This window comes from Pavona decussata, unplaced genomic scaffold (assembly GCF_977016875.1).
Source record: "Pavona decussata unplaced genomic scaffold, jaPavDecu1.1 SCAFFOLD_233, whole genome shotgun sequence".
NCBI classification, from domain to species: Eukaryota; Metazoa; Cnidaria; class Anthozoa; order Scleractinia; family Agariciidae; genus Pavona; species Pavona decussata.
This window is the reverse complement of record NW_028145638.1, coordinates 4,762,808-4,786,788: the sequence shown is the minus strand read 5'-3', so window position 1 is coordinate 4,786,788 and position 23,981 is coordinate 4,762,808. Positions and strand designations below refer to the sequence as shown.

The following is a 23,981-nucleotide window of genomic DNA, read 5'->3' as shown; positions in this document are numbered from 1 at the left end:
GCATGGTGCAAGATTAACTAAGAAGGAATAATTTTTGATACTTCTTGTTGAACAAGGTGCCGTTGCCATGGCAACGCAGCTAGCTATTAACCGTCCACAAATAATGGTTTTTCTTAATTTTTAGAAAATGCACTCGTTAGATTTTTTCCATATTTTGTATCCAGAAAAACCCACAAAATACTGACATAGTGACGCTGCTTTCATGTAATTTTAACAGACAGATCTCCTGTAAATGTTGGTTTTGCACTTTAATGTTTTTTGAAGATACCCTCTGTTAGATTTTGTTTTTGGTTTGTAGGCAAGTTACGCTTTTAGAAAACTACTGTTTTGTCAAATTTCACGAAATTCTAACGAGCAGTTCCTTAGAAAACAGTTTATTTCCATTAAAATAACCAGTCACAATTTTTTGTTCAAATGCGCATGCGTGGCTTTTAATTAGGGTTTCTAAGAAAGATGACAGGCGTGCAAAAAGGCTTAGCTCATTGTGAACTCAATTTCTTTGTTCGGCGATAAATGAACAAGGATTCACAAACGAGAAACTAAGTTATTTTAAGAGCAAAACTTACCTTTTGGTATAAAATCGAGTGGTCGATAGTATTTGCTTACAACAACCCTAGCGCGCGCTTAATAGCATCACTAGCAGAATCTGTAAAGCGCGCGCAAACTGTGTTCGGCCACCTTAAACGATCGTCAACTCGATCGGTTTATGCTTGCGCCTCTTTGCATTGTTTGCAAAACTGTCAATTTAGTAAAATAAAGAAAACAACAAGGGTGGCAGAAGCTATATCTAAAGTCCTTGGCAAACGGTGCATGTTGGTTGGTAATAGTCAAAAATATCAGCCACCTTTATCAACTATCAAATGGGTGGTCAAACGGCGCAACGAATCTCACGATAGCCGACGATAATTGACCAGGGAACATTGCAAACATGACGTCCCGTTAACTTACAAAACTTTGAAAGCATAAATATTTCGCGGCGAAAGAGGGCGGCAGCTTACTTCGTTTTCTTCAGTTGTTGGAGAAAGTAACGGGAATTGAATCTAGATAGCGCTGATGGAAGAGGAGAAGAACCAGGGTGTGTATCAAACGAAGAGAGGAGAGCGGATAAGAGCTGACTTTTATCGCATATCATGCGCGTGTGTCATCGACTATTGTCAACTATCATCGATTATCGAAAGCCGTTTGACCAGGGCTTAACGCACAAAGTACTCCCCCACGTAGACCGACCGCTTGCACTAGAGCTTCTTTTCTTTGCTGAAAATTAAAGTATTTCGTACGCTTTTAAAGAGAAACATCATTATCGTTTAATGTTGAAATAAGGTCACATAAAGCTAGGAGTTAAACTCTTGACATACCCTTAAACACAGAGAAAGAGATTATTTAATTTTTCAGATGCGGGAAATCTCTCATCGGAGTGCCCGGGAAAAAATATACCTAACATTTCAATTTCCTTGTTTCCTTCTTTTTTGCTCTTCTTCACTTGAACTTTTTGTTTTATTGATTTTTCATTGCTGATCGACACATAATTGAAATTGTACTTTGTGCGACATCTTACTTTCTCTTGTCGCAGTTTTATAGGAAACATTATGCAAATAAATGGAAATTTCAAATTCCTTTGTATCCTTATCTGACTTGAAGTTGAAAATTTTCTGATAATGTCTCACTTGTTTTAGATGAGTGGAACTATACTGACACTCACAGAAAGCTCTTCACGGAGTAATTAATATTGATGTAGGACCTTATGTGATTTCTATAAGGAAATTGATCATGATAAGTTAACTCTAAAGATGAGATATGCAACAAAGAATGTTCTTAAATATACTTCACTCAGTACTTTCATAGAGTTCTGGGAATATTTAACTCTTTTCCCCTTGTCATTCGTGGGGCAACAAGTGTAAGTTCTTTTAAAGCCTTGGTTAAAACGTTTTTTATGGATTAGTTCATTCTCTTGGTGTTTTTATTGTTATACTATTTAATATTTATTACTACCACATTTTAATTCTGATCATTATTTTTACCTTAGTACCATTGATGATCTGCTTTAATAAGGGGTCTTAGGCTCTTGCATTTCATCTCTTGGCTTCTGTTTTTGTATGCCATAAACTTGTAAATAAATAAATAAATAAATAAATAAATAAATAAATAAATAAATAAATAAATAAACAAACAAACAAACAAACAAACAAACAAATAAATAAATAACATGTTGGATTGAAATATGGCCGTTTTCACCTGTGGAACAGAAACTGGATTGCGGCTGAATGTTCAAGAGATTTTGACAGACTATGGATGGAACTCTACCTGAAATGTAAAAGAGCCCGTGAGTACGAGCCACTATTGTAATTTATTTCGCTGAACTTGGGCTAAATCACATTTTACGATAAGTGCACCAGGTAGATAAACTTTGTGTCCTCAGATTTATTACAGTAATTAAAATTTAGCATTGCAATTCATCAAATAGTATTAACGTGAAGTGTCATCGTTTAAAACTAGCGAATTAGGAGGTTTTGAACGATCTGTGTTCTCCAGAACAGCTGCTGCTACAAACCTGACGATCTCGCCACTGCGTTAGAAGCATGTTGATGGAGGAGCTATCAGCGAAAGCTATTGCTGGAGGAAGATTGGACTTGAGAATCTTAAAGAGAATCGCTCTCTATTAAGCGGTCAACTCTATGTCACGCTTTACTTAGTCCTATCGCCGGAGTTGCTTCTACTGTCTTGCCCTGTATTAAACTGTCACTTTGTAAAAGGAAACCACTCAAAGTATGATATCAAATAGTCGGCCAGGTAATTAAATTCCGTGTTTATTTTCACCAATCTTTAAGAGCCGCTGCCTGAGAATATCGAGAACTCGCGGTCAAAACTGAAATTTTGGATTTCCTCATATTTTGTCAGAAGAATCCCTTTAGAGAACTATTTACGAAAATAACAATAAAACTTTCCAAAGATTTTTCGTTTTCGAGAATTCCGGCAAAATGTGAAATGCCGTGATCGCGTCGCAGCCGGCGTTAAATTTTGGCAATATTTGGTGCATTTTCAAATCGCTCGGGAAGGAAGACGGCTTAGCGTATTTAAACGATCTTTTGAAGTTAAGTTAGGAATCCTTCTGAGAATACGGTCTTATGAAAATATTGCTGGAGGATTCTTATTTTCATGCAGTTTTAAAAGTCCGAAGAATCCTATTTTCAGCATGTTTGTTGACACTTGAAATTGTGGAAACTTTGCAGACAAAATTCTTTTCCTGGTACATCGAAATTTACAATGGCACACTATTGTTATCCCTATTGTTTCCTTTGAACAAAGACTCTATGCATAATTAATGTATGGGGCTGTGCGGAAATCTTGCCGTTGGCATCTCCCTAAGTTCTGCATTACTGGGCTCATCTTCGACGTTTATTGCTTCATTTGTCGCTTTCACTAACTATGCGGCTTCTTCTTCCTGACATTCCACCATGTTGGCTCTTTTAAGTGTCGATAGTTGTTCTTCTTCCACTGATCCTCGAGCTCCTCGTTTATGTTTTCCTCCTTACTTCTGCTTTATATACTTCAGCAAGTGTTTAAACATTGAATTGTTATGTCAAGGCGGTATAAATTTTTCTAAAATTGGCGTAAAGGGACGGAAACTACGCGCCTCACAAAAAGTGCCACCGCACACTGACCCCACGCATGCTCTCCAATTCAGAATGTTCATGTTCACTTCAGTTTTACTTTAGTTCCAAAATGGTCACCATATGCTAATGAATGTTATACATTATTCCTATCAATTCAAAAGATGAATTTATTGTCAGCTGTTTCTTGATAGAAATGTACATGTTCCTCTTAAAAAACAATTCATTGTGCCCCAGCAATAAGCACAAAAAAAAAAAAAAAAAAAAAATTAAAATGGACTCTTGAGACTTAAATATCAACACAATGCAAGTTGTGAAGACAGTTTCATTTTAGAGTAAATTTCAGTAATTGTCTACATGTACAATTCCCAATAAATAAAATTAATGCTAACATCTAGCACATTGTCAACTGTTTGCTTTAAAACAATACGTGGGCCGGGTTGTTCAGAGCTGGGATACACAGTTTACATAAAGGTTTCTCTGTACGCAACACTTAGGTTCATATATGTCTTTCAGTATATTTATCTGCCACACGAACCATCCATCCTTTCCCTTTAACTGCTACCTATACTTACCAAAATTCTATCGAGATGTTATTTCCCACTGGCAGAAAATTAATAGCACTAACCCGAAAACAAAAGGAGACGTGTTAAATCAAATAATATCGAACGATCAGTTTATTTGAGTAAACAAGTTTGGAAAAAAGTAAACCTTGAAAATCTCTCGTGCCTTTTCGACAACGAGGGTAACACCTTGATAACTTTTACAACCTTCATGCAGAAATACAACGTTAAGAGTAATTTTCTACAGTAGTATAGCCTTTTATCTGCAATACCACAGGAATGGAAAACCGTGCTAAAGCATGAATTTTTCGCGGCGTAAGAGGGCGGCAGGTTGCTTCGTTTTCCTTCAGTTTTTGGAGAAAATAACGGGAATTGAATCTAGAGAGCGCTGATGGAAGAGGGGAAGAACCAGGGAGTGTATCAAACGGAGAGAACAGAGCGGAAAAGAGCTGACTTTTATCGCGACTGTCATGCGTGTGGTCTAACAGGGAAAACTATCATCGACTACATGAGGAATTTGAACACGCTCAAAGTTTATGATAGTTGATGATAATGCATGATAGTTGGTGGTCAAACGAGTGCGTGAGTTTTAAACGTCATGGACTATTGTCAACTATGATCGATTATCCAGCGCCGTTTTACCAGGGCTTAACTCGCAAACTACTCCCCCCACGTAGACCGACCGTGTGCACTAGGGCTTATTTTCTATACTGAAAATTAAAGATTTTTGTACGCTTTTAAAATGAAACATCATTATCGTTCAGGAAGTGCTGAAATAAGGTCACATAAAGCTAGGAGTTAAACTCTTGACATACCCTTAAACACAGAGAAAGAAATTGTTTAAGTTTTGAGATGCAGAAAATCTCCGGAGTGTCCGGTAAAAATATACCTGTCCAATACGCGGTAAATAATAATAGTTTTACGGTTCAAAATAATGTGCTTCCTACCAGTGAATGTACTACGGTTTTTAAAACACAAAGAACAAATAATATATAGGAATTCAAATACCTTAGAGTTGAAACCCAGTGTGCTTATCTTTACTTGGCAGGTTCACGAAACTGCAACTAACATGGAAAACAGAAGCTATAATTTCTAGTGCCTCGCAGATGTTAATTAATATTTCAATTTCCTTGTTTCCCTTTTTTTTTTGACGTGTTGTCAGGCTTAAAATTAAGACAGTTTAATGTTTTGACAAGCACAGAGAACGTGCATGCACACTGTCTGAAATACCCTTATCAAGACGTTTTAGTGTATTTTCAGGAAAGAAAGATGGAACGAAATGGACTGAACAAATGGAACCAATCCAAACCGTGAGGTTATGATTGGCTTGCAAACGTCAGCAAGTGAGACATAATCAGAAATTTTCAACTTCAAGTCCGATTAGGATACAGCTGAATTCGAACTTGCCGTTAATTCGCATAATTTTTTCGATAAAACTGAGACAAAAGAAAGTAAGAAGTTCTCCTTGCAAAAACGTTCTAGAAAGAGTTAACAGCGAGTAAAAAGATGCGATACCGGCGTATCTCGAGTGACGAATGAAAAATAACGATCGCAATGCCACAGGAAGCCTTCACGTCGAGTTGTTGTTGCTGTTTTTTGTGCCCTTAATAAAAAAAGCCTCTATTTTGAATACCTTATTCAGTAAGTCCAGCTAATGGGAAATGCTGAACAGAGAAACCGCGAGTTCTAGGGTAGAAAGTCTCGGTTCCAGACCTCTCATGGAGAACCACGGCGACTGTACCAGACCCTCTTGAGCCCATTAGCAGCAAATCGTCAGCTGATTAAGACTGCTGCCTACTTTTGTTACTGCACATACGTTCTGTGCATCTCGAGATAGTTGGGTTTCCTAAAGGTGGTGCCTACTGATACAGGGATATTTTTGCGTTTTAAAACTATGCGGAGAAAGCAGAACTTAGCAAGTGCTCTTGGTTTCCAAAAAGAAAATTTGGGGTAATCATGCATCTTTCAGAGGTAATAAAGCTTTAATTTGGAAAAAAAAAAAAAAAAAAAAGCTATACATAGCTTTTCATTTTATTGTTGGTTTTTTTTTTTTTAGAAAAATTGTTACTTATTTATCACCAAAAAATGCGTGGTCACCCCCAGTTTTGTTTTTGAATTTCATTAGCCCTTGCTAAGATCTGCCTTCCCCGCATAGTCAGAAACCACACCAAAATACTTCTTTGTTAGTAGGCACCGTCCTTAAACTTGGTTTTAATTCGAGGTGCGGGCTCCCTGTACAGAGCTTTCAATCCTGAATCCCGCCATGTGATGATTCCTATTGGTCGCCGGGATGCATTAGTGATGATACGGACGTTGCGTTAACCACGACTAAACAAATTTAATTAAAAAAACTGTATAAGTTCTCCAGCTGATCACATAGCGTAAGTGTGACAATTTTGGAGCTTGCCTTTAATGTAGATAGTTTCCACTAAGAATTACAGGGAACAACACGGTAGAAGATAGGGAACACGTTTGCAACTCTAAATACACAATAAATTAACCTCGACATTTGCCTGCAACTTACACCGGAAGTGCATTCTCGTCGGCGACTGATCACTGAACAGAGTGCCAGGGTTTCTCCTTCGGGCTGCCCATTTGTTCCTTTTTTAACGCTGTTGCTCAATACTCCTTTAAGTAATATTAATTATTATTATTACTAAATTGTTAACTTATTATCATTCATGTTTGAAGAGCACAGCAAGAATAATTTGTTCAGTAATATCCATGGTTTGCTTAATCATTTAACATTGATCAGGGCATTGTTACCGTATATTTAAGAAGGAGAATGGTTCTTCTAATGGGGAAGAAAGCAACTTCAACCGTCAAAAGTATTTTGCTAGGATGGCCAGGATAATTAGTTTTCATGTCATTTCTCATTTCTCTTCAAAAACAAACACTGTAATTCTTGCAATGTCTGTCCTAATTGACATTGGCGGGCATTTCGCGTGAAAATGCTGATTGAGTATAAGGTCAGTCGCCTTGCAATACCGTGTGTCGCGGCCATAACAAGTTTTAACTTGATTTGCGTCACAAAAAATTCCATATGTTGTTACATTGGTAAGTACAAACGTGCGACCCTCTACTGGGATTGGAGGTTCTCGCGCGAACTTATCCTCGCCTTCCCCTATTCAAGTCTTGTGTTGATGTTTTCAATGATTGGAGCCTCCCTGTTTGCATTTTTAGCAAACAAACGATTGTTTTGTGGTGTGAGTTCTATTGCAATCTTCATGACATAGTGGAAACTTTTTAAAGTGACGTGCTCTCCTCTCTTCTTGTTCCCAGTAGTTTGGGTGATTGGTTAAAAGAAGTTTAAATTTACAAATTTTGCTTCGAGTGGCAAATGTCACGACTGAACATAGACTTATAACCGGAATAAAATGTAAATGTAGGCTAAAACATGTATATGTCGCCTTTTCGTCTTAGGACCAGTGTTACTCTCCATAGCTAAGTGTACTGACAACGTCTTTGTCTATGCCTATGTCTATGTTTCCAGTATTCTGCTTGGAACTTTATCCTGTTTCCTGGTGTGGATCTGTGGCCCTGTTAACAATTTCGAGCCTCTGAATTTCTCTGATCCTGTTATTTGCCGGTCGGCAAATGCAGCAGATCATTCCCTTGATCTTCTCCTTGAATCGTTGATTCACCAGAACACACACAATTGGGTTGATAGCGGAATTGAGCATGATCAAGGCGCTGTTAACATCATCTTCCACATCGCCAACAGCTGTCTGCTTGGAGGCATAATGCTCCAAGAGGTTTATAGTACAGTCACTCAAATAACATACTCCGAAGATGGCAGTGACAGTAACAGCCATCAAAGTAACTTTTTTTCGTACTTTCATTACACCCTGCAAGTAAACACAGCTAAATATCAGCATAGATAGTGCAACTTCAGCGTTTTGATTGTGCTATCGACCATGGGATATCAGTACCACGCTCAAGAAATAGCGGTCATTAAATCATCTTCTGGTTGTTTCTTCCATAATTAAATCAGCAAAATCTCGCAATATTTCTTGCTTGTTTTGAATAGAAGAATTATTCTACTCACACTTGTTGGATTCGGGATGTTTGCCTCGTTGAGTACCTTTTATGTCATATTCAACACGTGCTTGTGGAACAATTATTAAACAAAACGTTGTTGAAAATAGTCGTAGCAAAGAACGCACAAGCGTCATTTAAGCTCAATTGAAAGTGGTCCTTTAATAACTTGAGTAGTTTTCTTTGCCGATACAATTAGAGGTTTGCACTTGAAATAACCCTTCAGTTTACGAATGTTTAGTGATACTTAGCCCATAATTTCAAGATCTGGTGTCAAACGAATTAATTTTTAATTTTAAACCTGTTGTCGGTGAGTGCTGTTACTAGGGCTAGTACGTTTGAACCACAATGTGTAAACGATTCTGGAGTACAGGGCCACCATCAGTGAGACTGGGAGAAACGCTATGACCAGAAACCAAGCCAGACTGTAAGTTTGATCCATCCATTCCTCGGGAAACGGGAAAATGCAGACACCTTGTTCCCTGTCAAATTTGTAAAGAATGAACGCTGGGGTCTCCAGTATCACACCAAATAACCAAGAACAAGGTATGATGACCTGAAATGATAAGTGAACTTTTAAATGGCGTTGGGAATTACACATTACAAAAGCTCACTTAATCAACTACTCAGGATAACTAGACGAGACTGCACTTAAGGGTACGTTTTTATTTTATAAACTATTTTAGCTTTACTTTGTTGGTTTTGATTACTTTTAAGTGAATCTGAATGGTTTTCTGAGGGCTTGAAGAAATCGAAGAATCCAAGATGGCGGGTGGACGGACAACATACCCCCAGTTGTGCCCTTTTCTCATCCTATGCTCAGGAAGTGAAATGAGCCGGCAAATTTCTCCTTGGATTATTATCATTAATATTATAGGGTTTAAGAACACAAAGAAGATTTAGGCCAACAGAAAACGCGCTAAATTATCATTGTTAGGGGCCGCAGCCTCATCATTATTATCATCATTGTTATTATTATTAATTTTTGCTAAAATGGACAGCAGAGTAGTTCACTTTTTTGACAAACACAATGAATAAATCTTTAGCGCACCTTCAATTTGCGGTTTGTGAGCTTCCATTTGTTTCCATGAGGGTATATCACCGTATAGTAGCGTTCAATTGCTATGGCAACCAAAGTGAATACCGAAGCGGCACTTCCCATCCAAGCCAAATTACCACCTGTAATCAGTTTGCATAATACCGTGCCAGTCATCCCATCCGGGTGAGTGAAGGTGTGACTAACAATGTATGCAGGTGCAAAAAAGGTGGCTACAGTCATATCGGCGACAGCTAGGTTCAATAGAAGGAAGTTTATTGGAGTCCTGTCAAAACCAGTGATAACACTACGTTAAATAGTGTCATATAATTTTTACAATCTTGGCCCGGTTCCCTGAAGGCTCATCCAAATAATTTAATATAACTGAGGTTTTGGTCGTTTTATTTCGAACTTTTCCGCTCAATTTACTTTCAAATTATGTTGCAATTTTGAAGTAGCCAAAGACAAACTGTCGGCCAGAAATTAGTTACAGAAATTTGTATCAATGACTAACCTATAATAAAACAGGGCTCAAGTTGAAGATGGAAAAATGTGTGTAAACCAGGGGGGGGGGGGGGGGGGGGGGGCTGGCAGCTACCGTTGATCTTGCCGCTTTTCAGAAAGACATGATCGCCCCAGTAAAGAAATCTGTCAATCATTCGAAAATCGTAACGAGCATGCGTGGAATGAGAAGGATTCATGCCATTTTGTCCGCGGCGACTACGCGGTCGTATTTAGTTATTGTTTATTTACAGTTAGCATGTTTTTTTGCCGTAGTACGAAGTTTGAACACTACGAGTAATCAAGACCGCTGGAATGAGGTGCCAGCTTTGTCTTAGGTTAGTAGAGCCGTCAGCATTAAAATTGCGAGCGACATGTTCTCAGCTGAGTTGAGATTTTACCAGCGAGTGTATGTGGTGAAGAATATGATTTGTAATGCAGCGAACGATTGTGCTTTTCGTCGTCTTAGGAAGATATTGTACGTCGACAAAATAGTAGATTTCAATTTCGATTCTTGTTCAGTTCTGAAGAAACTAGAAGCCACGCAGTGTTTCACGACTGTCATCGCGATAGCTTATAAAGATCTCAGAAGAGGATTGCTTAACATTGTTGTGAATAGACCTACCAGGTTTGTATGAGCGGTTGCAAGGGTGTTTGTCTCTTGTCTGTACGAGGAGATTAACTTACGTGAAAAGACATTCAGGTCCTTATTCTCCTGTGCAAAAAATTGGGAAGTTGAGTTCAGTAGCACCGGGTGAACAATGTACTGATACACTGAGATCCTGCAGAAACCACATGCATGTGCAGAAACCTTGGAAGGTACATGTAAATATTATTGTCTTACCTGTCACCCTTACAGATGTCCATGACCACCTGTATCGGTATGGTGGTTTTCCCCCATTGGTGGATGTCAAAATGGGGCTACTGGGAATACACCCTAAAACCCAACTGCAAGGGAGATACAGTACCAAATAGATCCCGGGATGGCAAATCAACCATGGTTTCTCTATGTATGCAACAGCCATTTCGAAGAAGACAATCTAAATTATCACCCCTTGATTACTGAAGTGTTTCTAGCAACCCAGCTGACCACATTACTCTGTAGTATAATAATGTCATCAGTACATGACAATATACATCAGAACTGTAACATATTGCAATGTTGTTTAATTGGTACATATTGTGTAACATAGTCAAGTGTAATTAGCATATTGTAAATTATGCAATTACTGTACATTTTCACACACTTGCACAGTGTAATGACTGGCTGGAGTATTGCTGTTTAGCACCCTGCCTCTGTTATGTTTCAGTTCTCACCCCAGAGGTATGATAGACAAAATCTAAAATAATGAAAGATAACTTCATCTCTTTGTTTAAAATGATGAGATTTATTACCAAGCATACATACTGATACCAGTAACATTTTAACTTAAGCAAAACAGAAAATTAGATCACCAGAACCTCCACAGTTTGTTGACTCCCAGTAAGTAGTTGCTGTAAAGGGAGGAAATTCTACAGTGTACATAAATGAAAAAATAGGGAAGGTAACGATAAAGTGGAATGGAGGAAGTCTTACTACCTCTCGCGAGTGTCAATTTCTACAGGAGCAGGTCTAGCCCTGTGAACTATGTGTCAGATTTAGATACAGTCAACTCTCTCGTAAGCAACAACCCTTGGTGTATGACAAAGTGGTCGCTTACGGGAGGTGGTCACTTACGGGAAAGACCAACAAAAATAAGCCTAATGCTGGACTGTTCAATTAATTACCTAAAAATATTACCCTAGCAGCTAAAATTAGGCAAATAGAAACTAATAGGCCTTATCACGGTTTTCGACGCCATTTTGACGAGTAGGCAAACAGGCTTGAAATAACAGTGTTTGTATGGAAATCCGATGTCAAATAATTTTCATAAAACATCGCTCCTGAAAAATTCATGAATTGGAAACTTTTGGTACTAGGAAAAAGATTTTAAGAAAAAAATTGGAGGGATGTAGCTGTGCCAGAAAGCGTCCAGTCGTGTTTTGAACTTTCCATTTTGGGTGGTCGCTTATCGGAAACAGAAAACAAAAGAATATGTCAAATTTCTGGCCTAAAAAGTGGTCGCGGTCCCTTAGAAATTTGAGTGGTGGTCGCTTACGAGAGAGCTCTTGAAACAGTATTTAACTGACAAACAAAACGGTTGTTTACGAACTGGTCGCTTACGAGAAGTGGTCGCTTTGAGAGAGTTGACTGTACTGATCCTCTCCGGGGTGAGCTAGTCGTTGGTTGCAGTATTTTCGTTTTTCGCTGCAGAATTTGCATCCGTAATCCCTCTTGATGACCAAACTTCAGGTAAAAAGGCGACCGAAACCTTACTGTGTTGTTTGGACGTCGAATAGCCAAATTGTTTGCGAATCCGCACAGACGTGGCAGACGCGCTTTCACATAAAATCACCGCCATGTTTGTTTATCAAAAAATCAGTACTTAGTCTTGCTCGGCCAGATTTCTTAACTGGGGCGATCATGTAAACTCGGATCCAGGCCTCCCTGGTGTAAACAAACGAAGAAATCATATTGTTTTAAAAGAAAGAAAGAAAATCCACACATTTCCATGCAACTTGCATTTCTTGCCCTTCATTCGTGTACACTAACTAGTTTAGGATGATATGTAGCACCCACCGCGCACCTCATATCTTGATTCTTGATTATGATGGCACAAACCAGAGAGTTGCCGACGATGTTTAAGACCAACAGCGTAGAGTGTATTGTTGTTATGGCAATCTGAACTGATTCGGAATCCGTGTACATAGACATGGCTACCAGAGATAGTACAATTTCAGTTTTAACCTGAAAGCCAAAAAGCGTACGCGCGTTTTACTTGACAGCCGCAGTCTAAAAATGTGCACTTAGAGACCGCTTTGAGCAAAGGATCATTACGATTATGATTATGATTGACTACTTTTTATGAAATGTTATGATAGGTCAGTGACTGTATTCAGGTTTTGTAAAAAGTTGAAGTGTTTTTGTTAGCCGAGGAAACTTACCATAACTCAAAGGGATGAGGAATATTAAGTCAAAAAGAAACTAAAGCGAAATTGTCTCGTTATTTTAAATTTTAACTATTTCAAAGCTATATTATGAATTTCGGCTTTGTACAACACAATCAAGTGACGATACATACTTAGAATATTGACAACGCAAAACATGTGTCTTAACATTAAGAAAAACTGTGTTTTGTCGGCCTTAGCCGGACCTCGAACCCGCGATTATCGGCTGGGTGGTCTTGTCCTTTAACACACCAGGCAGTCTTCAGATATTTAGATAGTGAACCATTGCCTCGTGACCAGGAAAAGACACGACGGTAGAGATGCTCCAAGTTGCGTCAACCTCCGACCTTCTTACTCGGCTACACCATCGTTCTTCCACTAAGCAAACAAAAGAGATATTCAAGACGATAGCCGAGAGTAATTATACCCCAATTTACAAGTCTTATCCTCCAATTTTTCCTATTGCAATTGTTATTCAATAGACGCAAACAAGAAAGGCATTTTGAATGATGAGAAACAGTCCACAGTTTAATTTCAGACTGGAGCTAACGTCTGGTTCCAGTGAATGCACGAAGTTCTTTAAAACACAAAGAACAAATAATATATAGGAATTCAAATACCTTAGAGTTAAAACCCAGTGTGCTTATCTTGACTTGGAAGGTTCACAAAATGGTATAAACAGTAACTAATATAGGAGACAAACGCTTTATTATTACTGCCTTGCAGATGTTAATTAACATGCCAATAATGGGGCCGCTTTACCTTTTTTCTCCTTTTTCTTTAATTTGCCAGTTGTCAGGTTTAAAATTAAGGCAAAGTTTAATGGTTTGACAAGCACAAAACGCGTTTATGCATACTATCTGAAATAACCTTATCAAGACGTCTTTCAGTGTGTTTTCAGCAACGAAAGATGGAACTAAATGGACTGAAAAATGGAACCAATCCAAATCGTGAGGTTATGAAGAGCTTGGAAACGTCAGCAAAAAACCTTAAAACTTTGTCTCCTGTATTCCCAGATCGTTTGATGACCTTTTACAGTAACTCTCTAAATTTCCTGCTTTTCTTTGTAAATCTACTTGAAAACTCGTTTAGCAGTAAAAACTTCACAGTTCTACTGAATTTGGTATGACAACGGTGATTTTTCAACTTTTTGTATTATTGATATTTCAGTGCTGATCGACGCATAATTGAACTTGTACTTTGTGCAGCATCTTTCTGTTAAAATTAATTCAAACGCGTTTAATTAGGTATTTCAAGCAAATTTGCTTCTAATAAACGTTCCGTCAACAGAACGTTGGTTGAATCACTACAATATCTTTTAACAGTGATCAAATAGCTGTTGACTGTTCAAAACAGCCTCAACACTGAGAGGAATGGCCGGACGTCAAACCGAACGTACTTGACCAAATTGTCAGCTGATTCAACTTGGCTTTTTAACTTGGGATGAGGGCCCCATGTACAATGCTTCAATCCTGAAAAGACCCTTATCACTTGGCGGCCATGCTGAGTCTCAGGAGAACAAAAAGCTTTGTCTTTACTCGGGTAGCCTCGCACTGAATTCGCGTCTGGCTGAGGCTTGCCGTGCGAAAACATAGCTTTTATTCACCCGATACTCAACATGGCCGCCGAGTGATAAGGGTCTATTCCGGCAATGTGATGATGGACTGATTCCTATTGGTCGGATGATATGGTGATGATACAGAGGTTATGTCAACCCTGACTAAACAAATTTAATTTAAAACTGTATAAATTATCCAGGTGATCACATAACGTAAGTGTGCTATTTTTGGAGCTTGCCTTTGATTTCAGATAGTTTTCACTACGAATTACATGAAACAACACAGTAGAAGATAGTGAACACTTTTGCAACTCTTAATACACAATAAATCAACTGGTAACCTGGACATCCACCTGCAACTTCCGTCGGAAGACTACTGCATTCTCGACGGTGACTGATCACTGACGAGAGTGCCAAGGTTTTCCCTTTTTCCTTTCTTAAACGTTTTGATGCTCAACCCATTTTTTAGTAATATAAATGTTTAAAGAGCGGAGAAAGAAAAATTTGTTCAATATTGTCCATGGTTTTCTTAATCATTAAAAATTGATCAGGGAATCATTACCGTATATTTAAGAAGGAGCATGGCTCTTGTAATGGGGAATGAAGCAACTTCAACCGTCAAAACTATGCTCCGAGGAAGTCCGAAATAATTAGTTTTCAGGTCATTTCTCTTCAAAACTAACAGATCACGGCAACACTAGGCCTACCTCGATTTTAAAATATTATATATATGATGATGTAATGTTTTCCTATACAAACACTGTAATTCGTGCACGTGATATAGCCGACGATAATTTACCTTGAAACATTGCAAACATGACGTCGCGTTAAGTTACAAAACTTCGAAAGCATGAATTTTTCTCGGCGAAAGAGGGCGGCAGCTTGCTTCGTTTTCCTTCAGTTGTTGGAGAAAATGACGGGAATTGAATCTAGAGAGCGCTGATGGAAGACAGGAAGAACCAGGGAGTGTATCAAACGGAGAGAAGAGAGAAAAAAGGGCTGACTTTTATCGCCTATCATGCGTGTCGTCAAACAGGACTATCATCGATCATTGAGCGCTGTTTGACCAGGGCTTAACGCGCAAACTGCTCCTCCACGTAGACCGACCGTGTGCAGTAGAGCTTATTTTCTATGCTAAAAATTAAAGTGTTTCGTACGCTTTTAAAGAGAAACATCATTATCGTTCAGGAAATGCTGAAATAAGGTCACATAAAGCTAGAAGTTAAACTCTTGACATACCCTTAAAAACAGAGGAAGAGATTATTGAATTTTTGAGATGCGGAAAATCTCCCGTCTGAGTGTCCGGGAAAAAAAATATACCTGTCCAATACGCGGTAAATAATAATAGTTGTACGGTTCAAAATAATGTACTTGCTACCAGTGAATGTACTAAGTTCTTTAAAACACAAAGAACAAATAATATATAGGAATTCAAATACCTCAGAGTTGAAACCCAGTGTGCTTATCTTGACTTGGCAGGTTCACAAAACTGTTGTACCTCGATAAACAGCAGCTTATATGGAAAACAGAAGCTATATATTATAGTGCCTCGCAGATGTTAATTAACATTTCAATTTCCTTGTTTCCTTCTTTTTTTTTTTTGTTTGCCCTTCTTCACTTGAACTTTTTGTTTTATTGATTTTGCATTGCTGATCGACACATAATTGAAATTGCACTTTGTGCGACATCTTTTTGTTAAAATTCGTTTACACGCGTTTAATTAGGTATTTCTAGCAAATTTGCTTCTAATAAACGTTCCGACAACAGAACATTGGTTGAAGTAATTGACGGTCATCACTAGAATGTCTTCTAATAATATTCAAATAACTGTTGCCTGTTCAAAACAACCTTAACACTTTGAGCTGAATGGTCGGACGTAAATGTGGAGCCGTTCTTTCAGTTTACAAGTTATTTTTAATTTTCAACCACATGGCACCACACCAATTGCCAGATCCATAAGTGTCAGTATAGCTCCACTCATCTAAAACAAGTGAGACATAACCAAAAATTTTTCAACTTCAAGGCAGATTAGGATTAAGCTGAATTCGAACTTTCCATTAATTTGCATAATTTTTTCGATAAAACTGAGACGAAAGAAAGTAAGAAATTCCCTTCGCGAAAATGCTACTGATTATGTATCACTTGTTTTAGATGAGTGGAGTTATACTGACACTCATACAAAGCTCTTCGCGAATAATTGATATTGATGTAGGACCTTATGTAGATTTCTATAAGGAATCTGATCGCTATTCGTTTAGACACAATGATAAGTTGACTCTAAAGATGAGATATGCAAGAAGGACTGTTCTTAAATATACTTATTTTGATAGAGTTTTCATTCGTGAGGCAACAAGTTGAAAAGTTTTTTTATGGATTAGTTCATTCTCTTAGTGTTTTTATTGTTATACTATTTAATATTTATCACTACCACATTTTAATTTTCATCATTATTTTCATCTTAGAACCACTGGTTATCTGCTTTAATATGGGGTCTTACTCTTTTGGATTTCATCCCTCGGTTTCTGTTTTTGAATGCCATAAATTTGTAAATAAATAACATGTTTGATTGAAATATGGCCGTATTAGTCGCATGTTTTAACTTTCACTTTTCACTTGTGGAACAGAAACTGGATTGCGGCTGAATGTTTTAAAAGATTTTGACAGACGATGGATGGAACTCTACCTGACATGTAAAAGAGCCCGTGAGTACGAGCCACTTTTGTAATTTATTTCGCTGAACTTGGGCTAAATCGATGTTGCGAAAAGTGCACAAGGTAGATAAACTGTGTGCTCAGATTTATTACAGTAATTAAAACTTAGCAGCATTGCAATTCATCATAGTATAAACGTGAAGTGTCATCGTTTATAACTAGCGAATTAGGAGGTTTTGAATGATCTGTATTCTCCAGAACAGCTGCTGCTAGAAACCTGACGATCTCGCCACTGCGTTTGAAGCACAGCCCAGGGTGTGAAGAGTTCAAATCAGAACATTTTAAGAAAGTTAAATTTCTTCGCTCGTATTTCGTATTTGTTACTTACTTGCCAAGAAATGTTGATGGAGGAGCTATCAGCGAAATCTATTGCTGGAGGAAGATTGGACTTGAGAATCTTAAAGAGAGTCGCTCTCTATTAAGCGGTCAACTCTATGTCACGCTTTACTTAGTCCTAACGCCGGAGTTGCTTCTATTGTCTTGCCCTGTATTAAACTGTCACTTTGTAAAAGGAAACCACTCAAAGTATGATATCAAATAGTCGGCCAGGTAATTAAATTCCGTGTTTATTTTCACCAATCTTTAAGAGCGGCTGCCTGAGAATATCGAGAACTCGCGGTCAAAACTGAAATTTTGGATTTCCTCATATTTTGTCAGAAGAATCCCTTTAGAGAACTATTTACGAAAATAACAATAAAACTTTCCAAAGATTTTTCGTTTTCGAGAATTCCGGCAAAATGTGAAATGCCGTGATCGCGTCGCAGCCGGCGTTAAATTTTGGCGATATTTGGTGCATTTTCAAATCGCTCGGGAAGGAAGAGGGCTTAGCGTATTTAAACGATCTTTTGAAGTTAAGTTAGGAATCCTTCTGAGAATACGGTCTTATGAAAATATTGCTGGAGGATTCTTATTTACATGCAGTTTTAAAAGTCCGAAGAATCCTATTTTCAGCATGTTTGTTGATACTTGAAATTGTGGAAACTTTGCAGACAAAATTCTTTTCCTGGTACATCGAAATTTACAATGGCACACTATTGTTATCCCTGTTGTTTCCTTTGAACAAAGACTGTATGCATAATTAATGTATGGGGCTGTGCGGAAATCTTGCCGTTGGCATCTCCCTAAGTTCTGCATTACTGGGCTCATCTTCGACGTTTATTGCTTCATTTGTCGCTTTCACTAACTATGCGGCTTCTTCTTCCTGACATTCCACCATGTTGGCTCTTTTAAGTGTCGATAGTTGTTCTTCTTCCACTGATCCTCGAGCTCCTCGTTTATGTTTTCCCCTAACTTCTGCTTTATATACTTCAGCAAGTGTTTAAACATTGAATGATTATGTCAAGGCGGTATAAATTTTTCTAAAATTGGCGTAAAGGGACAGAAACTACGCGCCTCACAAAAAGTGCCACCGCACACTGACCCCGCGCATGCTCTCCAATTCAGAATGTTCATGTTCACTTCACTTTAGTTCCAAAATGGTCACCATATGCTAATGAATGTTATACATTCCTATCAATTCAAAAGATGAATTTACTGTCAGCTGTTTCTTGATAGAAATATACATGAACCTGTTCAAAAACAATTCATTGTGCCCCAGCAATCAGCACAAAAAAAAAGAAAAAAAAATTAAAATGGACTCTTAGGACTTAAATATCAACACAATGCAAGTTGTGAAGACAGTTTCATTTTAGAGTAAATTTCAGTAATTGTCTACATGTACAATTCCCAATAAATAAAATTAAAATGCTAACATCTAGCACATTGTCAACTGTTTGCTTTAAAACAATACGTGGGCCGGGTTGTTCAGAGCTGGGATACACAGTTTACATAAAGGATTCTCTGTACGCAACGCTTAGTTTCATATATGTCTTTCAGTATATTTATCTGCCACACGAACCATCCATCCTTTTCTTTTAACTGCTACGTATAATTACCAAAATTCTATCGAGATATTATTTCCCACTAGCAGAAAATTAATAGCACTAACCCGAAAACAAAAGGAGACGTGTTAAATCAAATAATATCGAACAATCAGTTTATTTCAGTAAACAAGTTTGGAAAAAAGTAGACCTTGAAAATCTCTCGTGCCTTTTCGACAAAGAGGGTAACACCTTGATAACTTTTACAACTTTCATGCAGAAATACAACGTTAAGAGTAATTTTCTACAGTATTATAGCCTTCTATCTGCAATACCTCAGGAATGGAAAACCGTGCTAAAGCATGAATTTTTCGCGGCGTAAGAGGGCGGCAGGTTGCTTCGTTTTCCTTCAGTTTTTGGAGAAAATAACGGGAATTGTATCTAGAGAGCGCTGATGGATGACGGAAAGAACCAGGGAGCAGGCTTTTAGCCAGGATTTTGAAAGTGGGAGTCCAAATGTTATGTGGGCCTTCGGCCCACATAGCATGGTGCCGCAGGCGCCATGCTGCTAGAGGGGTCTGGGGGCATGCTACCCCAGAAAATTTTGAAAAATTGAAGCCTCTTAGACGTGATTTCCGCGATTCTGACAGCTGTAAACGTCTTTCAATTTACCTATTAAACCGCTGTTTTTCCTTGATAATTTTACTAATCTATCCTTCTCTCAACTTACCTTGTTTAAGATTGAATTATATTTGGGACAGGAACTCCAGTTGTTATGAAGAGTGATTGAAATTTGAAGTTGTCAAGCCATGATTTACACGAAAGAACAGATATGCGTGGCTTTCTTGGTCGAACTGCATTCTGCTCTACAAGTGCCAGTCTCCCAAATTCTCAGAAATGCAACATCTTTTATTATTTTCGGTAAAGAACTTTAATTTATGTGTTGCGTAGTCATTATTTACATTCAGACAATTGGTAGTGCAAAGCCTAAGACCTTTTCGAAGAAAACAAATCTACTCAATTACAACTGTGAGTCAGTTTAATAAACCAATATAAGGTCTAAACTGTCGAACTGCTTAAGGGGCTAAATTGTGCGTCATTTGGATTTTATATTCTTCGCGGTTGAGATCAAAACAGAAAGGAAACTCGCTAGAAAAAGTGTTAATATAGAAGAAAAATATTAAATTTTATTAATTTATAGACAATGTTTTGTTACGTTAAGCACAGAAGTTCGTAAATGGGCGCCCAAAACAGGCCGTCGAAAATCTCCCATTTCTGAGAAGTGGCCGTCCTTTGGACCGCTGGACGGCCGCCTGGCTAAAAGCCTGCCAGGGAGTGTATCAAACGGAGAGAAGAGAGCGGAAAAGAGCTGACTTTTATCGCGATTATCATGCGTGTGGTCAAACAGGGAAAACTATCATCGACTTCATGAAGAATTTGAACACGTTCAAAGTTTATGATAGTTGATGATAATGCATGATAGTTTGTGGTCAAAGGAGTGCGTGAGTTTTAAACGTACTATTGTCAACTATTATCGATTATCGAGCGCCGTTTCACCAGGGCTTAACTCGTAAACTACTCGCCCACGTAGACCGACCGTGTGCACTAGAGCTTATTTTCTATGCTGAAAATTAAAGTTTTTGTACGCTTTTAAAATGAAACATCATTATCGTTCAGGAAATGCTGAAATAAGGTCACATTAACCTAGGAGTTAAACTCTTGACATACCCCGGCTTAAACACAGAGGAAGAAATTGTTTAAGTTTTGAAATGCAGAAAATCTCCGGAGTGTCCGGTAAAAATATACCTGTCCAATACACGGTAAATAATAATAGTTGTACTGTTAAAAATAATGTGCTTGCTACCAGTAAATGTACTACGGTTTTTAAAACACAAAGAACAAGTAATATATAGGAATTCAAATACCTCAGAGTTGCTTATCTTGACTTGGCAGGTTTACGAAACTGCAACTAACATGGAAAACAGAAGCTATAATTTATAGTGCCTCGCAGATGTTAATTAATATTTCAATTTCCTTGTTTCCCTTTTTTTTGACGTGTTGTCAGGCTTAAAATGAAGACAGTTTAATGTTTTGACAAGCACAGAGAACGTGCATGCACACTGTCTGAAATACCCTTATCAAGACGTTTTAGTGTATTTTCAGCAAAGAAAGATGGAACGAAATGGACTGAACAAATGGAACCAATCCAAACCGTGAGGTTATGATTGGCTTGCAAACGTCAGCAAGTGAGACATAATCAGAAATTTTCAACTTCAAGTCAGATTAGGATACAGCTGAATTCGAACTTGGCGTTAATTTGCATAATTTTCTCGATAAAACTGAGACAAAAGAAAGTAAGAAAAGGCCCTTGCAAAAACGTTCTAGAAAGAGTTAACAGCGAGTAAAAAGATGCGATACCGGCGTATCTCGAGTGACGAATGAAAAATAACGATCGCAATGCCACAGGAAGCCTTCACGTCGAGTTGTTGTTACTGTTTTTTGTGCCCTTAAAAAAAAAGCCTCTATTTTGAATACCTTATTCAAGTCCAGCTAATGGGAAATGCTGAACAGAGAAACCGCGAGTTCTAGGGTAGAAAGTCTCGGTTCCAGACCTCTCATGGAGAACCACGGCGACTGTACCAGACCCTCTTGAGCCCATCAGCAGCAAATCGTCAGCTGATTAAGACTGCTGCCTACTTTTGTTACTGCACATACGTTCTGCGCATCTCGAGATAGTTGGGTTTCCTAAAGGTGGTGCCTACTGATACAGGGATATTTTTGCGTTTTAAAACTATGCGGAGAAAGCAGAACTTAGCAAGTGCTCTTGGTTTCCAAAAAGAAAATTTGGGGTAATCATGCATCTTACAGAGGTGATAAAGCTTTAATTTGGAAAAAAAAAAGCTATACATGGCTTTCCATTTTACTGTTTTTTTTTTTTTAGAAAAATTGTTACTTATGTATCACCAAAAAATGCGTGGTCACCCCCGGTTTTGTTTTTGGATTTCATTAGCCCTTGCTAAGATCTGCCTTCCCCGCATAGTCAGAAACCACACCAAAATACTTCTTTGTTAGTAGGCACCGTCCTTAAATTTGGTTTTAATTCGAGGTGCTGGCTCCCTGTACAGAGCTTTCATTCCTGAATCCCGCCATGTGATGTTTCGTATTGGTCGGATGCATTAGTGATAATACGGACGTTGCGTTAACCACGCATGCGCCCATATTTCAGGTCAATATTATGAAAGGTGTTTGTCATCGTGGTTTAAAATGATAGATGAGTTAATCGTTTGTCTCACGATTGAGTCACAAAGATGTGGATCGCGACGTTTCGACCGCTATACTGCTGGTCTTCATCAGGCGATGGTGTCGACTGATTGCGTGACAGTATAAGTAGCACCTTGGTTTGTGTTGATTGGTGCGTTTCGATCCTCTCTTAGGCTGTTGTTGATTGGAGGATTTCGATCCTCGTCGTTCAGACTAGAAATCGTTCCCTCGGACCTATAGTTTCTTGTGTGAACACCTTTGCTTATGATCTGTCTTCCTACCTAGCCGATGTGTTATCTCCCTTAACAGGGAAATCAGAGTATACAGTTAATAACTCAGCTCATTTCGTGTCCACTATCAACGGTGAGAGGGTACTAGAGAGCGAGATCATGGTGTCTTTTGACGTAGAATCACTGTTCACAAACGTACCTATCGAGGGCGCCGTACAAGCCGCGTTACGGAAACTAGAGGCTGACCCGTGTCTTGCTAACTGCACGACTTTAACACCGGCACAGATTGCGGACCTCTTGGATTTCGTTCTAAGATCTACATACTTCCAGTATAATGGATTAATTTATGAGCAACAAGAGGGAGCAGCCATGGGTAGCCCAGTATCCGCTGTCATAGCTAACCTCTACATGGAGGATTTTGAAGAACAAGCTTTGACTTCTACGCCTTGTATGCCTAAAATTTGGAAACGCTATGTGGATGACACCTTTACCACCTTGAGTCGAGACAAAGTTGACATTTTCTTGCAACACCTCAATAGTCAACAACCAACGATCCGCTTCACTATGGAAACTGAGACCAACAACACCATACCCTTTCTTGACACGTTGGTAACTAGAGATTCGGATGGCTACCTCTCTACCAGTGTTTACAGAAAGCCTACACACACTGACCAATACCTAGCGTTTGATTCACACCACCCGCAATCTGTAAAACGCGGTATTGTCAAGTGCCTGTACGATAGATCGAAACACCTCATAACTAAACCATCAGTTATCTCGCAAGAAAAGAAACACCTCTCATCAGTTCTTGTTTCTAACGGTTATCCGTCTTCGTTTGTGAAAAACATTACGAAAACAAAGAAACAAACAGCCACAAAAGAACCTGCGCCTGAAATTAAATCTACTGCGGTGCTACCATACGTCAAAGGGTTATCAGAGGCTCTTCGCCGTTGCCTACAACAGCAAGGCATACGGACAGTTTTCAGATCTGACACAACACTTAGATCACACCTAGTGCGACCTAAGGACACTGTCGACCCTGCAAAACAAGACGGAGTAGTCTACAAGATTCCCTGTGAGTGTGGCAAGGTCTATATTGGAGAGACGGGAAGATCTATGCATGAAAGGATTAAGGAACACGATAGAGACATACGGCTTGCTCGAACCCAATCCTCCGCCGTTTCAGAACACAGCAATGCGACGGGCCACTATCCGCTCTGGGATGAGGTTAAGTTTATTGACCGAGACCCACATTGGTACACCCGTAGGGTTAAAGAGGCTATTCACATTAGACTTCACCCTGACAACATCAATAGGGATAATGGAATTGAAATTCCGGAAGCGTGGATGCCCACGATCAAACAACACAGCAGCCGATCGGTACCAAGGCGGACGGCCGAGGAAACAATTTCTAGTCTGAACGACGAGGATCGAAATCCTCCAATCAACAACAGCCTAAGAGAGGATCGAAACGCACCAATCAACACAAACCAAGGTGCTACTTATACTGTCACGCAATCAGTCGACACCATCGCCTGATGAAGACCAGCAGTGTAGCGGTCGAAACGTCGCGATCCACATCTTTGTGA

General features: G+C 38.7%; 2 protein-coding genes across 6 annotated transcripts in view; both read right to left on the bottom strand.

Moving 5' to 3' along the window:
* LOC146458536 (pyroglutamylated RF-amide peptide receptor-like) overlaps positions 1-23,981 on the bottom strand; it is a 57,629-nt gene that overhangs the window by 25,653 nt on the left and 7,995 nt on the right. For 2 of the 3 annotated variants that reach the window (XM_085091044.1, XM_085091047.1), the window contains exon 1: positions 5,180-5,460. The exons of the other annotated variant lie outside the window; for it this stretch is intronic. The gene's annotated coding sequence lies outside the window, so the exon portion shown is untranslated. Of the gene's footprint in view, positions 1-5,179; positions 5,461-23,981 lie in introns of those variants that run through there. 3 annotated transcript variants of the gene reach the window in all.
* The window catches only part of LOC146458535 (pyroglutamylated RF-amide peptide receptor-like), a 31,588-nt gene continuing 14,191 nt past the window's right edge, over positions 6,585-23,981 (bottom strand). The window contains exons 1-5 of one of the 3 annotated variants that reach the window (XM_085091041.1): positions 15,771-16,087; positions 12,413-12,542; positions 9,261-9,531; positions 8,511-8,765; positions 6,585-8,019 (exon numbers count right to left, since the gene is read on the bottom strand). In XM_085091041.1, coding sequence (XP_084947167.1) covers positions 7,681-8,019; positions 8,511-8,765; positions 9,261-9,531; positions 12,413-12,540 — 993 coding nt within the window. In that variant the 5' untranslated portion in view covers positions 12,541-12,542; positions 15,771-16,087 and the 3' untranslated portion in view covers positions 6,585-7,680. Of the gene's footprint in view, positions 8,020-8,510; positions 8,766-9,260; positions 9,532-12,412; positions 12,672-15,770; positions 16,088-23,981 lie in introns of those variants that run through there. The other 2 variants (XM_085091042.1, XM_085091040.1) reach the window with 2 other exon arrangements.